Source organism: Phyllobates terribilis, unplaced genomic scaffold (genome assembly GCF_046119375.1).
Source record: "Phyllobates terribilis strain yellow unplaced genomic scaffold, ASM4611937v1 Scaffold_1__5_contigs__length_1240528914, whole genome shotgun sequence".
In the NCBI taxonomy this organism is placed as follows: domain Eukaryota; kingdom Metazoa; phylum Chordata; class Amphibia; order Anura; family Dendrobatidae; genus Phyllobates; species Phyllobates terribilis.
Window position 1 is genome coordinate 715695491 of NW_027362761.1, and position 17466 is coordinate 715712956.

General features: G+C 40.6%; 1 protein-coding gene across 2 annotated transcripts in view; it reads right to left on the reverse strand.

The window, feature by feature from the left end:
• The window catches only part of MYO1F (myosin IF), a 427358-nt gene that overhangs the window by 96850 nt on the left and 313042 nt on the right, over positions 1-17466 (reverse strand). For both annotated transcript variants that reach the window (XM_073686285.1, XM_073686286.1), the window contains 5 exons: positions 5995-6081; positions 5467-5634; positions 5202-5287; positions 3247-3328; positions 1892-1998 (listed from right to left, as the gene is read on the reverse strand). In XM_073686285.1, the coding sequence (XP_073542386.1) occupies positions 1892-1998; positions 3247-3328; positions 5202-5287; positions 5467-5634; positions 5995-6081 (530 nt within the window). The remainder of the gene's footprint in view (positions 1-1891; positions 1999-3246; positions 3329-5201; positions 5288-5466; positions 5635-5994; positions 6082-17466) is intronic.

The window sequence follows — 17466 nt, forward strand, 5'->3', positions numbered from 1 at the left end:
TCGGACTTTCCAATAATGGACTTGTAAATATACCGATGGGCTCTGTCCATTCCTTAATGAAAACAATGGACCCATCCAAAGAGTTACCGGTATGTTCTATTTTAGGATATCCCAGGAATAAGGGTGAAATGTTATATAACTCTGCTTCACTCTTTCATATTGAGCCGGTATTCATTATTTTCTTGGTATATAGAGACATTTTTACATATCGGTTTTTCACTATACAATCCTATATGGATATCACCTTGGAGGATATCATCTTGAACATGGGGCCTTATAGTGAGACACAGATATATGGATGCTCTGGAATTTATTTTTATTTATTTTTTATTGTTTATTTCTCATTTTTTTATTTATCTTTACTCATGCTTTACTCTTTTGAGAACTTTGTCATGATCATTAATTGCTACAAGATTAATATTGGGTAAGAAGTGGTTATGTGGAATGTGCATATATTTTGTGCATGGATACTACTTATATATATATACTTATTCAGTGTGGGGATATAGTGATACATATCTCGGTTTTTTACCTGTCAATGTGACGGACCCTAAAGCATGTATTTATACTATCCATGCACTTTATTTTGAGTATTTCAATATCTGACCAGTTGCATTCATTCATCATTAAGTCCACTTACAATTGTTTTAATTTTCCCACATATAGTAATGAACAGGGACATGTAGCAGCGTACACAATACACGAGGTTGTGCAATTTATAAAATCTCTCACAACAAAGATTTTTTCCGGTTGTTTGGGATTGAAATGTTAGTTCATGCTATTATCCCATCCCCTGATGATGCCACTAGTGCGGTGAAACATGTTGGGGGGACATGTGCTGAGATTTATTCATCCCATTCAGCTCTAGTGATGACACCCCACAGTACCATCAGAACATCATAGATTTTAGTCTATTTATCATTTTGGCTGATTAGGGATAATATTTTAATACCCTCTACATTCACATTTTAATATAAAGATTAAAAGTTACATTTTATAGCCTGTTTAGAGAGGGATAATTATATGAGTTTTCCCATTTGGTTCATTATTTGTACATGCATTCCTCCAAGGCTATCCTTTTCCTCTTTGGTTGTGATATACCTATGAATGTTGATAGGGATATTCTAAAGACTGCACTTAGCACTTTGCATTATGCTGGTCTGCACTTGCACTTTACTTAACATCTGATTGGAATACTCTGGATTTAGGTGTTTTTAAGTCACACATACTGCTTTATATGTACTGTTCCACATTTTGTGTGGTAGCTCAGGTTTTTTCCCTGCTTTTTATGGTATTTTTAAATATATTTTCAATAAAAATTATATTTTTTAACCCATTATAGCATATGTCTCTTCTTAAACCTTGGAATAGGCCCCTGGGTTGTGGTGTTAAGTTATGGAGGATGATAGTCTTAGATCCTTAGCAGAACATATTGCACAGGCAGGGTGGTAGGCCGAGATGAGGTGGTACAGCACTGTGTCCAGTTCTGCGGGTGAGTGTAATAAGTTATTGTATTTATGACGTGGACTGGCAACTATTGCAATGATTGGCAAAGTGTGGAAGCTTTGGTGTGCAGGCTGACAAAATATATGAGCATGAGAATGAATCAGAGTAATAATAAGAAGTTAGGTAAGGAAGAGATGGATTCTGGAGATGTATTTGACGTGCAGGTGATATAAGCATGCAGGGGATTAAATATGGGGAGCGAGGGAAAGATATCAGTCATATGTAGCACGCCAAGACAGTGAATATGTGCTGCCCGTGAGTTATAGTATTAACCCACATGGAAATGGAAATATTATGTTTGTGTAGGTTAGCAGAGAGAGGAAATATGGGAAGTTCGTTATACCACTGAAATGCTATTCATGCAAGTTAAATATTTTTTTCTGACCTGCTCTCTTCCCAGTCTTTAGGCCTTTTGGTCTCATTTGGTTTGATACATCGGATATAATGAGGTGTGCATTTCATCAGAGTGTTTACAAGGTCATTGGCTTGTTTCTGGGAAAATAATTGAATAGTTTAATTATACTGTACTAGCGATAAAAGCTATAGGCAGATATTACATAATTTATATTCACATTTCTGACACTTGGATCTCAGAGTCTGACTACAAACTGCCACACACTTTGGATTAAAGTCAGCCTAAACTGACAGTTTAAGTGGTACCGGCTTACTTCCTCTCCCTGATGATAAGCCAACGTTCATATTTATTCAGGAATCGGATGAGTAATTTTAGGAAGGACCCTAGCAGCTTCTCCCTGCCCCACTCATCTAGGATGACATATCCCTAGAAACATACATAGGGACAGTGGCGGGTCGCTGCACTGCAATACACTTCAGCTGAATGTGCGTCCGAGGATGCACATCCAGTTGTAGTTTGCACTAGCCTCGGTGGGCCCTCCACCCGCATGGGCCCGGTCCTGACCTCTACGACCACGATCGTTACGCCCCTGCATAGGGATACACCTGTCATACATGGTGAGCAGGGAGGGTAGATGCTGCTAGGAACCTACCTTGGTTCAGTCATCAGAGATGCATAGGCCTCAGCCGGCATTTCAAAGTATGTTTTCTCTGAAACACTGCAGATTTTGTCTGATTTATGCTGCCCATGTTTTTTTGGGCTCTCTTAAAATTGACATAGGGCAAAAGACATTTTCTTAGTTTACCTATATCAGTAAATGTGTTTAGTTTAGTTATATTGGTTTTATACCGAGATGGCTATTGATGAACTAGTTAGAGATATATAATGAGACATGTATATATTTTTATGAGGTTAATGGTTAGCATCAATGATTTTTTTCAAATGATGGTGTCAAATGTTCGTACAGTTTTCAAGGGGTTACTGATATTATCGGTATTTTGCTATACACAGCAGCACAGTGGCTCAGTGGTTAGCACTGCAGCCTTGCTAATGCTGGGGTCCTGGGTTCAAATCCCACCAAGGACAACATCTGCAATTAGTTTGTATGTTCTCCCTGTGTTTATGTGGGTTTCCTCCCACACTCCAAAGACATACTGATAGGGAATGTAGATTGTGAGCCCCAATGGGGACAGTGACAATATTGTCTGTAAAGCGCTGTGGAATTAATGGCGCTATGTAAGTAAAATAAAAAAAACAAACAATGCCCAGTGACTGTGACACAATGCTTTCCAGGTGCCTTGTATCAATTAAACTGTGCTGGACCCAGCTCATATAAGAAGATAAGAATTGCTTTACTGTAATCATTAGATTTTGATTGATAATACCTTGATTTTTGAGCTTGCTGTAGTCGGTCTACTTTTCTTATCTGAATCCAATTTTTCTGGGAAAAGACTCTGTATGAACTGGCTAGACAGAAAAAGAATACATGTTTCTGTTTTTTAGTACGGTTATGTTAGCCACTGACCAAATTAGTCTAATATCTGAAACTGTCAATGTAGCGCTTTTGAACAAGTAATGGCTGGGTATTATGTGTATATAGCACCTATGTAATACTATGATCTTTAAGAAAATCTGTCAGTTAGATCAACCCCCCTAAACCACATAAATAGCATGCAGGTCTTTGAAATGTAAATCAATCGACACCTTTCCATTTTTTATTTGTTGCTGCATTCCACTTAACTAGCATTTTAATTCAAATGCAAATGCTGTCATTAAAGGGCTATTCCCATCTCCAAGATCCTATGCCAATATGCAGTAGGTGTAATAATAATTTTAGCAAATACCTCCAATTAGAAATGTAGTATACTTCTTCTGATTCTCTGTCATTCATCCCATGTGCAGGGCAAAGCAGTAGTTTAGGTATCCATGGCTACGATCACTAACAGCTAACTGACTAACCAACTGTCACTATATGGTGGTCGTAACCATGGATACCTTAACTACTGCAATGCCCTGCACATTGGGAATCAGAATAACTGTACTACATTTCTAATTGGAGGTATTTGCTAATATTATTATTATTACACCTACTACATATAGGGATAAGATCTTGGAGATGGGAAAACCACTTTAAGTGCTCTGGACATGACAGAGCACTTCCTAAGCCAGTGCCACCAGAGCTTGTTTCCCCACTCAGCACCAACCTCTTTAGCTTAATTGATAGCTTACTGTCTGATATCCTTGCCTGGTACCTGATGTCTCAAAGACCGTGAGCTATCAATGAAGCTAAAGAGGCTGGCTCTGGCAGGAAAACAACCCTGGGAGGCAGTGGCTTCTTAAAGAAGGACTTTCATTAACTTTTTTTTCCCTAAACCTGTATAAATAATAGTATAGTGTAGTATCATTGTACTAATATACTTACCGATTGCCATCTTCTCCAGTATCCAGCTCCACTCCTGTCCTCTTCTGAGTCGTGTGACAGCAGTTCAGACTCTCCGGATCCCACTGCGCTCGGTGTGAGCCTGAAGTCTCTTTTACAATGTAAGTCTATGGAAAATCGGTCTGACACTCCATAGACTTACATTGTAAAAGCCATTTTTGGGTCACACAGCATGTACGGTGAACCAGAGAGCCTGAATCGCCGTCACATGACTTAGAAGTGGACTGAATCGGTGCTGGATACCGGATGAAGACGGTGATTGGTGAGTATATAAACACACTGACACAATGCTTCACTAACATTGACAGGGGTTTAAGGGAAAAAAAAGTTAATAGGAGTGCTTCTTTAAGCGCTCTGTCATGCCAAGAGCACTTAACGCCTCATTTGCATATGTATGAAAATGCTAATTAATTTGGAATACAGCAACAGATGAATATATAAAGCTGAAAATGGTTTTACAGTACATTTTCAAAGACCTGCATGCCCAAAAATATAGTTTGGGAGGGGAGGAGTTGATCTTAGTGACAGATTAACTTTAACACACACGTCTCTCACCATAAGTAAATCTCACAAAGCTCTGATTTCACATTACTATAAAACCGATTCACCAAAGGAAACTTTTGATGTGGAAAATATTACTATGTGACAGATTTTTCTGGGATGAATACTTTTTTTGAGTGGACCTCCCAGTAGATGACCAACATTTTGGTTGGTCATTTCAAACAGTTTTTACTACGTATGCCAGTAGTGCGTCACATTCTGCTACACAAATGCCTACTTCACCAACTTCACAAACCTTCCCATTGTATTTGTGGGAGGCAGTGATGGCTTTTGTATTCATTTGTTTCAGAATTGACTATACAAAAAGTGAACTTAGCCAAGGAGTTATACTCTACTTACTACTCACTGCTCTGCATCAATTCAATGAGGTCTATGAAAAGAACATCTCGATTCCTCTCGCAGAATCCCTCAACATCATATGAGACCTGAGGGAAACATTTAAGATGTGTAGGCTTGCATTTACTGAGTCAGTTTGATAACTATGCTTATTAAGGTTGTTTGATTGTACCATTTTGCTGCAGTATTACCTGATGATCAAATGAATAAAAATGTGATATCTTCAATTATTTTCCTTCAAATAACTGACATGTTGGATAATCCTTACCTTCCCAGCATAGTGGTGGATTACAAAGCCCGAATTCCAGTTGTTGAAGTGCTCATGGGTTCCCACAGCTGCCTGGAGTTTCTGTAATAAAGTTTGATCTGCACCCCCACTTGTGGCATGCATAGTGGCACACACGTCGTCCAGTACACTCATTATACCTGGAGGATTCTGGGTGGATAGAAGACTATGAGTACAAACAGGGACTAGTAGAATATTTAACTTTGTAATATGCATTAAGTATTTACACAATAAAATGTAAAAAAATATTAAGTTTTATTTAAACCTCAGTTGTTCTATTGGTCTAAGACCTTGAAGGTAGTCATGCACAGTAGGCGAATATTGGCTAATCCCAATGATTTTGATGGGATCACCAGTCAACCATCTAATATGAATGGTGGTCTCTCAACTCGCCCCCCGACAACAGATGTGTCTGTCTTAGAGTAATGCCCCTTACGGCTTGTGTAGGATAAGAGGGAGATCAAATTAACGAGGTGGAAGATAGAAGTTTAAACATCTCTCCATACTCACCAGCTTGTTCTCAATGAGATCACACACTACTTTGTTATTAAAGTACTGAATAGGAGACCATTTTATCCCTTCCGCAACATATTCTTCCTGAAAATATAATTTACAGTTTATTAATTCTGAGTCCATGGCAGGTTAATATACTAGTTAAGTACAGTACAAATTCACATCATGAGCGTATCGATGGGTAAACTTATATTTTGAGGTGATAAAATGTTTCCGCACGTTTTTTGTTCACTTTAAACTGTAAATGATATTTTTTGTGAAGATATGATTGCCAGAAAATGTTTTCTTTATGTCTCACCATTTCTATAAAATTAATCTGTTACTATTGCAATTTTAAAAGTAAAATCGTCTGATCTCTTGCTGTAGTTTTTTTTTTTTTTTCCCTACAGAAAAAATTAATTGTGTCCCTGAAATATCTATTCTGGCATTTTGAGAAATAAACTAAGTAAAAATTAAAGTAAAAAAAAAAATGATGTGACTAAGTTCCCACGATGAGCTTTTGATGAGCCAAAACCAGGAGTGGGTGATAAATCCAGAAGTGGTGAGGTGTTTCTATTGTACTTTTCCTCTGACTGTTCCACTCCTGGTTTTGTCTTACAAATACTGATGTAAAATACTGACCAAATACTGATAGTGTGAACGTGGCCTACATTGAATAGCCTGATGAATAAAGACTTTAGAGTGTGCCTCCATTATTCCTCTACAATGCCCTCAACACTCTACAGCCTTCTTCACACATCCAGTTTCCAGTAAGTGTGCTATGTGTGCTATCCATTTTTTTTTCATGGATACCACACATTCCCATTATAACCTAAGCTGCTATGCACATGTCCGTTTATTTTCTTGCAACAGGTATGACAAAGGCCAATACAAGTCTATGGGTCCGTGAAAAACACGTTCTGCACACAGATGGCATCAGTTTACCATCCGAGTGCCGTTCGAATTTAACATTGCAAAGTATAGGAGAAGCTTTATAATTTATTTATTTCTTTATCATCCCATGAAAAACACTGATGACTGATGACAAACATGGACACAAGGATGACACACTGATAGAAAACACTGATGACTGATGATGAACATGGACACACGGATGACACACTGATGGAAAACACTGATGACTGATGACAAACATGGACACACGGATGACACACTGATGGAAAACACTGATGACTGATGACAAACATGGACACACGGATGACACACTGATGGAAAACACTGATGACAAACATGGACACATGGGTGACACACTGATGGAAAACACTGATGACTGATGACAAACATGGACACACGGATGACACACTGATGGAAAACATTGATGACTGATGACAAACATGGACACACGGATGACACACTAATGGAAAACACTGATGACTGATGACAAACATGGACACAAGGATGACACACTGATGGAAAACACTGATGACTGATGACAAACATGGACACACGGATGACACACTGATGGAAAACACTGATGACTGATGATAAACATGGACACAAGGATGACACACTGATGGAAAACACTGATGACTGATGACAAACATGGACACACGGATGGCACACTGATGGAAAACACTGATGACTGATGACAAACATGGACACAAGGATGACACACTGATGGAAAACACTGATGACTGATGACAAACATGGACACACGGATGACACACTGATGGAAAACACTGATGACTGATGATAAACATGGACACAAGGATGACACACTGATGGAAAACACTGATGACTGATGACAAACATGGACACACGGATGACACACTGATGGAAAACACTGATGACTGATGACAAACATGGACACACGGATGACACACTAATGGAAAACACTGATGACTGATGACAAACATCGACACACGGATGACACACTGATGGAAAACACTGATGACTGATGACAAACATGGACACACGGATGACACACTGATGGAAAACACTGATGACTGATGACAAACATGGACACACGGATGACACACTAATGGAAAACACTGATGACTGATGACAAACATGGACACACGGATGACACACTGATTGAAAACACTGATGACTGATGACAAACATGGACACACGGATGACATAAGAAAACAAACCAACAAAGACCAACAAAAGTTGGAAAACCAGGGTACAAAACTAAGCAACAAAAACCAAAACAAGACCCTTAAAAAATACCTTTAATAGTTTCTTTTATAAAAAAGATACTCAATGGTACCTATGGAACAGAGTATACACACAAAAGCAAATATATATTTTGATATACTTCAATTATCCTACAAAGGGAGGGATGTAAGACAACGATCCAAAATTGCCCTAGGTCACCCTAGTAGTAGATAATAGCCCACCTAAAGGCCGAGTATTTAGTTCACCCTAAGGGTTCGAATGATGTCCCCACTCATCAGTGGGTATAGCTAAACTCTCCCTATATCCCCATGCACACACAAGTGAAAAATATATCAAAATAGAAAAATATAAATAAATTGCAAAGCGTCAGATCAAGTAACAAGATGCCAGTCACATACAGTATCAAAAATGGACTAAATGAAAAATAGCCCGTTACACATGGCAATCAACTACACAAAATAGACTTAATCAACTATCGCCCGCAAGATGCCAATCACATACAGTATCAGAAATGGACTCAATTGAAAATAGCCCGTTACACGTGGCAATCACATATACAAAAATGGGCTCAATAAACTATCGTCCGTTTTTTGAGATATCAGCTAGTACTTATTAAAATTATAGCTTATGGGACCTCAAGTTGCATGATGCCAATCACATACAATATCAAAAATAGACTCAATCAAAAATGGCCCGTTCACGGGGTATAAGCTAGTGCTTATTAACAATACTCATTCTGGGATCATGAAAGAGATGATCAATTATAATTAAATACTAGAAAATTCAAAACTTAAAGTACTAAGACACCACCGTCCCCCCTCAGCTCACCAGGGCTCCGGATAGACCCCAAGATTGGCCCTAACAGTCCAGGTCCAGACCTTGCCCCAAGTGACGGACGACCTTATACAGGGAAGAGGCCCAGAGGTCACATATATCCAGGGGCCACGGCTCAGTAGTTTGGATCCCTATGCACGGAGGTCAATGTCTGGGGTCAGCGGAGGTGATGGCGGAGAATCCAGGTTGCAGCCATACACCTGTTCACATTCCAGAGGCGGCAGAGCCGACATCAGGACCCGACCTCCCAGCGTCGGATACAGACGGACTGCGGAACCTGGATGCTCCGCCATCACCTCCGCTGACCCCAGACATTGACCTCCGTGCATAGGGATCCAAACTACTGAGCCGTGGCCCCTGGATATATGTGACCTCTGGGCCTCTTCCCTGTATAAGGTCGTCCGTCACTTGGGGCAAGGTCTGGACCTGGACTGTTAGGGCCAATCTTGGGGTCTATCCGGAGCCCTGGTGAGCTGAGGGGGGACGGTGGTGTCTTAGTACTTTAAGTTTTGAATTTTCTAGTATTTAATTATAATTGATCATCTCTTTCATGATCCCAGAATGAGTATTGTTAATAAGCACTAGCTTATACCCCGTGAACGGGCCATTTTTGATTGAGTCTATTTTTGATATTGTATGTGATTGGCATCATGCAACTTGAGGTCCCATAAGCTATATTTTTAATAAGTACTAGCTGATATCTCAAAAAATGGACGATAGTTTATTGAGCCCATTTTTGTATATGTGATTGCCACGTGTAACGGGCTATTTTCAATTGAGTCCATTTCTGATACTGTATGTGATTGGCATCTTGCGGGCGATAGTTGATTAAGTCTATTTTGTATAGTTGATTGCCATGTGTAACGGGCTATTTTTCATTTAGTCCATTTTTGATACTGTATGTGACTGGCATCTTGTTACTTGATCTGACGCTTTGCAATTTATTTATATTTTTCTATTTTGATATATTTTTCACTTGTGTGTGCATGGGGATATAGGGAGAGTTTAGCTATACCCACTGATGAGTGGGGACATCATTCGAACCCTTAGGGTGAACTAAATACTCGGCCTTTAGGTGGGCTATTATCTACTACTAGGGTGACCTAGGGCAATTTTGGATCGTTGTTTACATCCCTCCCTTTGTAGGATAATTGAAGTATATCAAAATATATATTTGCTTTTGTGTGTATACTCTGTTCCATAGGTACCATTGAGTATCTTTTTTATAAAAGAAACTATTAAAGGTATTTTTTAAGGGACTTCTTTTGGTTTTTGTGACGCACGGATGACACACTGATGGAAAACACTAATGACTGATGATAAACATGAACACAAGGATGACACACTGATGGAAAACACTGATGACTGATGATAAACATGGACACAAGGATGACACACTGATGGAAAACACTGATGACTGATGATAAACATGGACACACGGATGACACACTGATGGAAAACACTGATGACTGATGATAAACATGGACACAAGGATGACACACTGATGGAAAACACTGATGACTGATGATAAACATGGACACACGGATGACACACTGATGGAAAACACTGATGACTGATGATGAACATTGACACACGGATGACACACTGATGGAAAACACTGATCACTGATGATAAAAATGGACACACGATGACACACTGATGGAAAACACTGATGACTGATGATAAACATGGACACATGGGTGACACACTGATGGAAAACACTGATGACTGATGATAAACATGGACACAAGGATGATACACTGATGACTGATGACAAACATGGACACACGGATGACACACTGATGGAAAACACTGATGACTGATGACAAACATGGACACACGGATGACACACTGATGGAAAACACTGATGACTGATGACAAACATGGACACACGGATGACACACTGATGGAAAACACTGATGACTGATGACAAACATGGACACAAGGATGACACACTGATGGAAAACACTAATGACTGATGATAAACATGGACACACGGATGACACACTGATGGAAAACCCTGATGACTGATGATAAACATGGACACACGGATGACACACTGATAGAAAACACTGATGACTGATGACAAACATGGACACACGGATGACACACTGATGGAAAACACTGATGACTGATGGCAAACATGGACACACGGATGACACACTGATGGAAAACACTAATGACTGATGATAAACATGGACACACGGATGACACTCTGATGGAAAACCCTGATGACTGATGACGAACATGGACACACGGATGACACACTGATAGAAAACACTGATGACTGATGACAAACATGGACACACGGATGACACACTGATGGAAAACACTGATGACTGATGACAAACATGGACACACGGATGACACACTGATGGAAAACACTGATGACTGATGACAAACATGGACACAAGGATGACACACTGATGGAAAACACTAATGACTGATGATAAACATGGACACACGGATGACACACTGATGGAAAACCCTGATGACTGATGATGAACAGGGACACACGGATGACACACTGATGGAAAACACTGATGACTGATGACAAACATGGACACACGGATGACACACTGATGGAAAACACTGATGACTGATGACAAACATGGACACACGGATGACACACTGATGGAAAACACTGATGACAAACATGGACACACGGATGACACACTGATGGAAAACACTGATGACTGATGACAAACATGGACACAAGGATGACACACTGATGGAAAACACTGATGACTGATGATAAACATGGACACATGGATGACACACTGATGGAAAACCCTGATGACTGATGATGAACATGGACACACGGATGACACACTGATAGAAAACACTGATGACTGATGACAAACATGGACATACGGATGACACACTGATGGAAAACACTGATGACTGATGGCAAACATGGACACACGGATGACACACTGATGGAAAACACTGATGACTGATGACAAACATGGACACAAGGATGACACACTGATGGAAAACACTAATGACTGATGATAAACATGGACACACGGATGACACACTGATGGAAAACCCTGATGACTGATGATAAACATGGACACACGGATGACACACTGATAGAAAACACTGATGACTGATGACAAACATGGACACACGGATGACACACTGATGGAAAACACTGATGACTGATGGCAAACATGGACACACGGATGACACACTGATGGAAAACACTAATGACTGATGATAAACATGGACACACGGATGACACTCTGATGGAAAACCCTGATGACTGATGATGAACATGGACACACGGATGACACACTGATAGAAAACACTGATGACTGATGACAAACATGGACACACGGATGACACACTGATGGAAAACACTGATGACTGATGACAAACATGGACACACGGATGACACACTGATGGAAAACACTGATGACTGATGACAAACATGGACACAAGGATGACACACTGATGGAAAACACTAATGACTGATGATAAACATGGACACACGGATGACACACTGATGGAAAACCCTGATGACTGATGATGAACAGGGACACACGGATGACACACTGATAGAAAACACTGATGACTGATGACGAACATGGACACACGGATGACACACTGATGGAAAACACTTGATGACTGATCGCAAACATGGACACACGGATGACACACTGATGGAAAACACTAATGACTGATGATAAACATGGACACACGGATGACACACTGAAGGAAAACCCTAATGACTGATGACAAACATGGACACACGGATGACACACTGATGGAAAACACTAATGACTGATGATAAACATGTACACACGGATGACACTCTGACGGAAAACCCTGATGACTGATGATGAACATGGACACACAGATGACACACTGATAGAAAACACTGATGAGTGATGACAAACATGGACACACGGATGACACACTGATGGAAAACACTGATGACTGATGACAAACATGGACACACGGATGACACACTGATGGAAAACACTGATGACTGATGACAAACATGGACACAAGGATGACACACTGATGGAAAACACTAATGACTGATGAAAAACATGGACACAAGGATGACACACTGATGGAAAACCCTGATGACTGATGATGAACAGGGACACACAGATGACACACTGATAGAAAACACTGATGACTGATAACGAACATGGACACACGGATGACACACTGATGGAAAACACTTGATGACTGATGGCAAACATGGACACACGGATGACACACTGATGGAAAACACTAATGACTGATGATAAACATGGACACACGGATGACACACTGAAGGAAAACACTGATGACTGATGATAAACATGGACACATGGGTGACACGCTGATGGAAAACACTGATGACTGATGACAAACATGGACACACGGATGACACGCTGATGGAAAACACTGATGACTGATGACAAACATGGAAACACGGATGACACGCTAATGGAAAACACTGATCACTGATGACAAACATGGACACACGGATGACACACTGATGGAAAACACTGATGACTGATGACAAAAATGGACACACGGATGACACACTAATGGAAAACACTGATGACTGATGACAAACATGGACACACGGATGACACACTGATGAAAAACACTGATGACTGATGACAAAAATGGACACACGGATGACACACTAATGGAAAACACTGATGACTGATGACAAACATGGACACACGGATGACACACTGATGGAAAACACTGATGACTGATGAAAAACATGGACACACGGATGACACACTGATGGAAAACACTGATGACTGATGACAAACATGGACACACGGATGACACACTGATGGAAAACACTAATGACTGATGACAAACATGGACACAAAGATGACACACTGATGGAAAACACTGATGACTGATGATAAACATGGACACAAGGATGACACACTGATGGAAAACACTGATGATAAACATGGACACACAGATGACACACTGATGGAAAACACTGATGACGGATGATGAACATGGACACACGGATGACACACTGATGGAAAACACTGATGATAAAAATGGACACACGGATGACACACTGATGGAAAACACTGATGACTGATGATAAACATGGACACACGGATGACACACTGATGGAAAACACTGATGACTGATGATGAACATGGACACACGGATGACACACTGATGGAAAACACTGATGACTGATGACAAACATGGACACATGGGTGACACACTGATGGAAAACACTGATGACTGATGATAAACATGGACACAAGGATGACACACTGATGGAAAACACTGATGACTGATGACAAACATGGACACACGGATGACACACTGATAGAAAACACTGATGACCGATGATAAACATGGACACAAGGATGACACACTGATGGTAAACACTTATGACTGATGATAAACAAGGACACACGGATGACACACTGATGGAAAACACTGATGACTGATGATGAACATGGACACACGGATGACACAGTGATGGAAAACACTGATGACTGATGACAAACATGGACACACGGATGACACACTGATGGAAAACACTGATGATAAACATGGACACACGGATGACACACTGATGGAAAACCCTGATGACTGATGATGAACATGGACACACGGATGACACTCTGATAGAAAACACTGATGACTGATGACAAACATGGACACATGGGTGACACACTGATGGAAAACACTGATGACTGATGATAAACATGGACACACGGATGACACACTGATGGAAAACACTGATGACTGATGAAAAACATGGACACACGGATGACACACTGATGGAAAACACTGATGACTGATGACAAACATGGACACACGGATGACACACTGATGGAAAACACTAATGACTGATGACAAACATGGACACAAAGATGACACACTGATGGAAAACACTGATGACTGATGATAAACATGGACACAAGGATGACACACTGATGGAAAACACTGATGATAAACATGGACACACGGATGACACACTGATGGAAAACACTGATGACTGATGATGAACATGGACACACGGATGACACACTGATGGAAAACACTGATGATAAAAATGGACACACGGATGACACACTGATGGAAAACACTGATGACTGATGATAAACATGGACACACGGATGACACACTGATAGAAAACACTGATGACTGATGACAAACATGGACATACGGATGACACACTGATGGAAAACACTGATGACTGATGACAAACATGGACACATGGGTGACACACTGATGGAAAACACTGATGACTGATGACAAACATGGACACAAGGATGACACACTGATGGAAAACACTAATGACTGATGATAAACATGGACACACGGATGGCACACTGATGGAAAACCCTGATGACTGATGATGAAGATGGACACAAGGATGACACACTGATAGAAAACACTGATGACTGATGACAAACATGGACACACGGATGACACACTGATGGAAAACACTGATGACTGATGACAAAAATGGACACACGGATGACACACTGATGGAAAACACTGATGACTGATGATAAACATGGACACACGGATGACACACTGATGGAAAACACTGATGACTGATGATAAACATGTACACATGGATGACACACTGATGGAAAACACTGATGACTGATGACAAACATGGACACATGGGTGACACACTGAGGGAAAACACTGATGACTGATGATAAACATGGACACAAGGATGACACACTGATGGAAAACACTGATGACTGATGACAAACATGGACACACGGATGACACACTGATGGAAAACACTGATGACTCATGACAAACATGGACACACGGATGACACACTGATGGAAAACACTGATGACTGATGACAAACATGGACACAAGGATGACACACTGATGGAAAACACTGATGACTGATGATAAACATGGACACACGGATGACACACTGATGGAAAACACTGATGACTGATGATAAACATGGACACAAGGATGATACACTGATGGAAAACACTGATGACTGATGATAAACATGGACACACGGATGACACACTGAAGGAAAACCCTAATGACTGATGATAAACATGGACACACGGCTGACACACTGATAGAAAACACTGATGACTGATGACAAACATGGACACACGGATGACACACTGATGGAAAACACTGATGACTGATGACAAACATGGACACACGGATGACACACTGATGGAAAACACTAATGACTGATGATAAACATGTACACACGGATGACACTCTGATGGAAAACCCTGATGACTGATGATGAACATGGACACACGGATGACACACTGATAGAAAACACTGATGAGTGATGACAAACATGGACACACGGATGACACACTGATGGAAAACACTGATGACTGATGAAAAACATGGACACACGGATGACACACTGATGAAAAACACTGATGAGTGATGACAAACATGGACACAAGGATGACACACTGATGGAAAACACTAATGACTGATGATAAACATGGACACAAGGATGACACACTGATGGAAAACCCTGATGACTGATGATGAACAGGGACACACAGATGACACACTGATAGAAAACACTGATGACTGATAACGAACATGGACACACGGATGACACACTGATGGAAAACACTTGATGACTGATGGCAAACATGGACACACGGATGACACACTGATGGAAAACACTAATGACTGATGATAAACATGGACACACGGATGACACACTGAAGGAAAACACTGATGACTGATGATAAACATGGACACATGGGTGACACGCTGATGGAAAACACTGATGACTGATGACAAACATGGACACACGTATGACACGCTGATGGAAAACACTGATGACTGATGACAAACATGGACACACGGATGACACGCTAATGGAAAACACTGATGACTGATGACAAACATGGACACACGGATGGCACACTGATGGAAAACACTGATGACTGATGACAAAAATGGACACACGGATGACACACTAATGGAAAACACTGATGACTGATGACAAACATGGACACACGGATGACACACTGATGAAAAACACTGATGACTGATGACAAAAATGGACACACGGATGACACACTAATGGAAAACACTGATGACTGATGACAAACATGGACACACGGATGACACACTGATAGAAAACACTGATGACTGATGAAAAACATGGACACACGGATGACACACTGATGGAAAACACTGATGACTGATGACAAACATGGACACACGGATGACACACTGATGGAAAACACTAAGGACTGATGACAAACATGGACACAAAGATGACACACTGATGGAAAACACTGATGACTGATGATAAACATGGACACAAGGATGACACACTGATGGAAAGCACTGATGATAAACATGGACACACGGATGACACACTGATGGAAAACACTGATGACTGATGATGAACATGGACACACGGATGACACACTGATGGAAAACACTGATGATAAAAATGGACACACGGATGACACACTGATGGAAAACACTGATGACTGATGATAAACATGGACACACGGATGACACACTGATGGA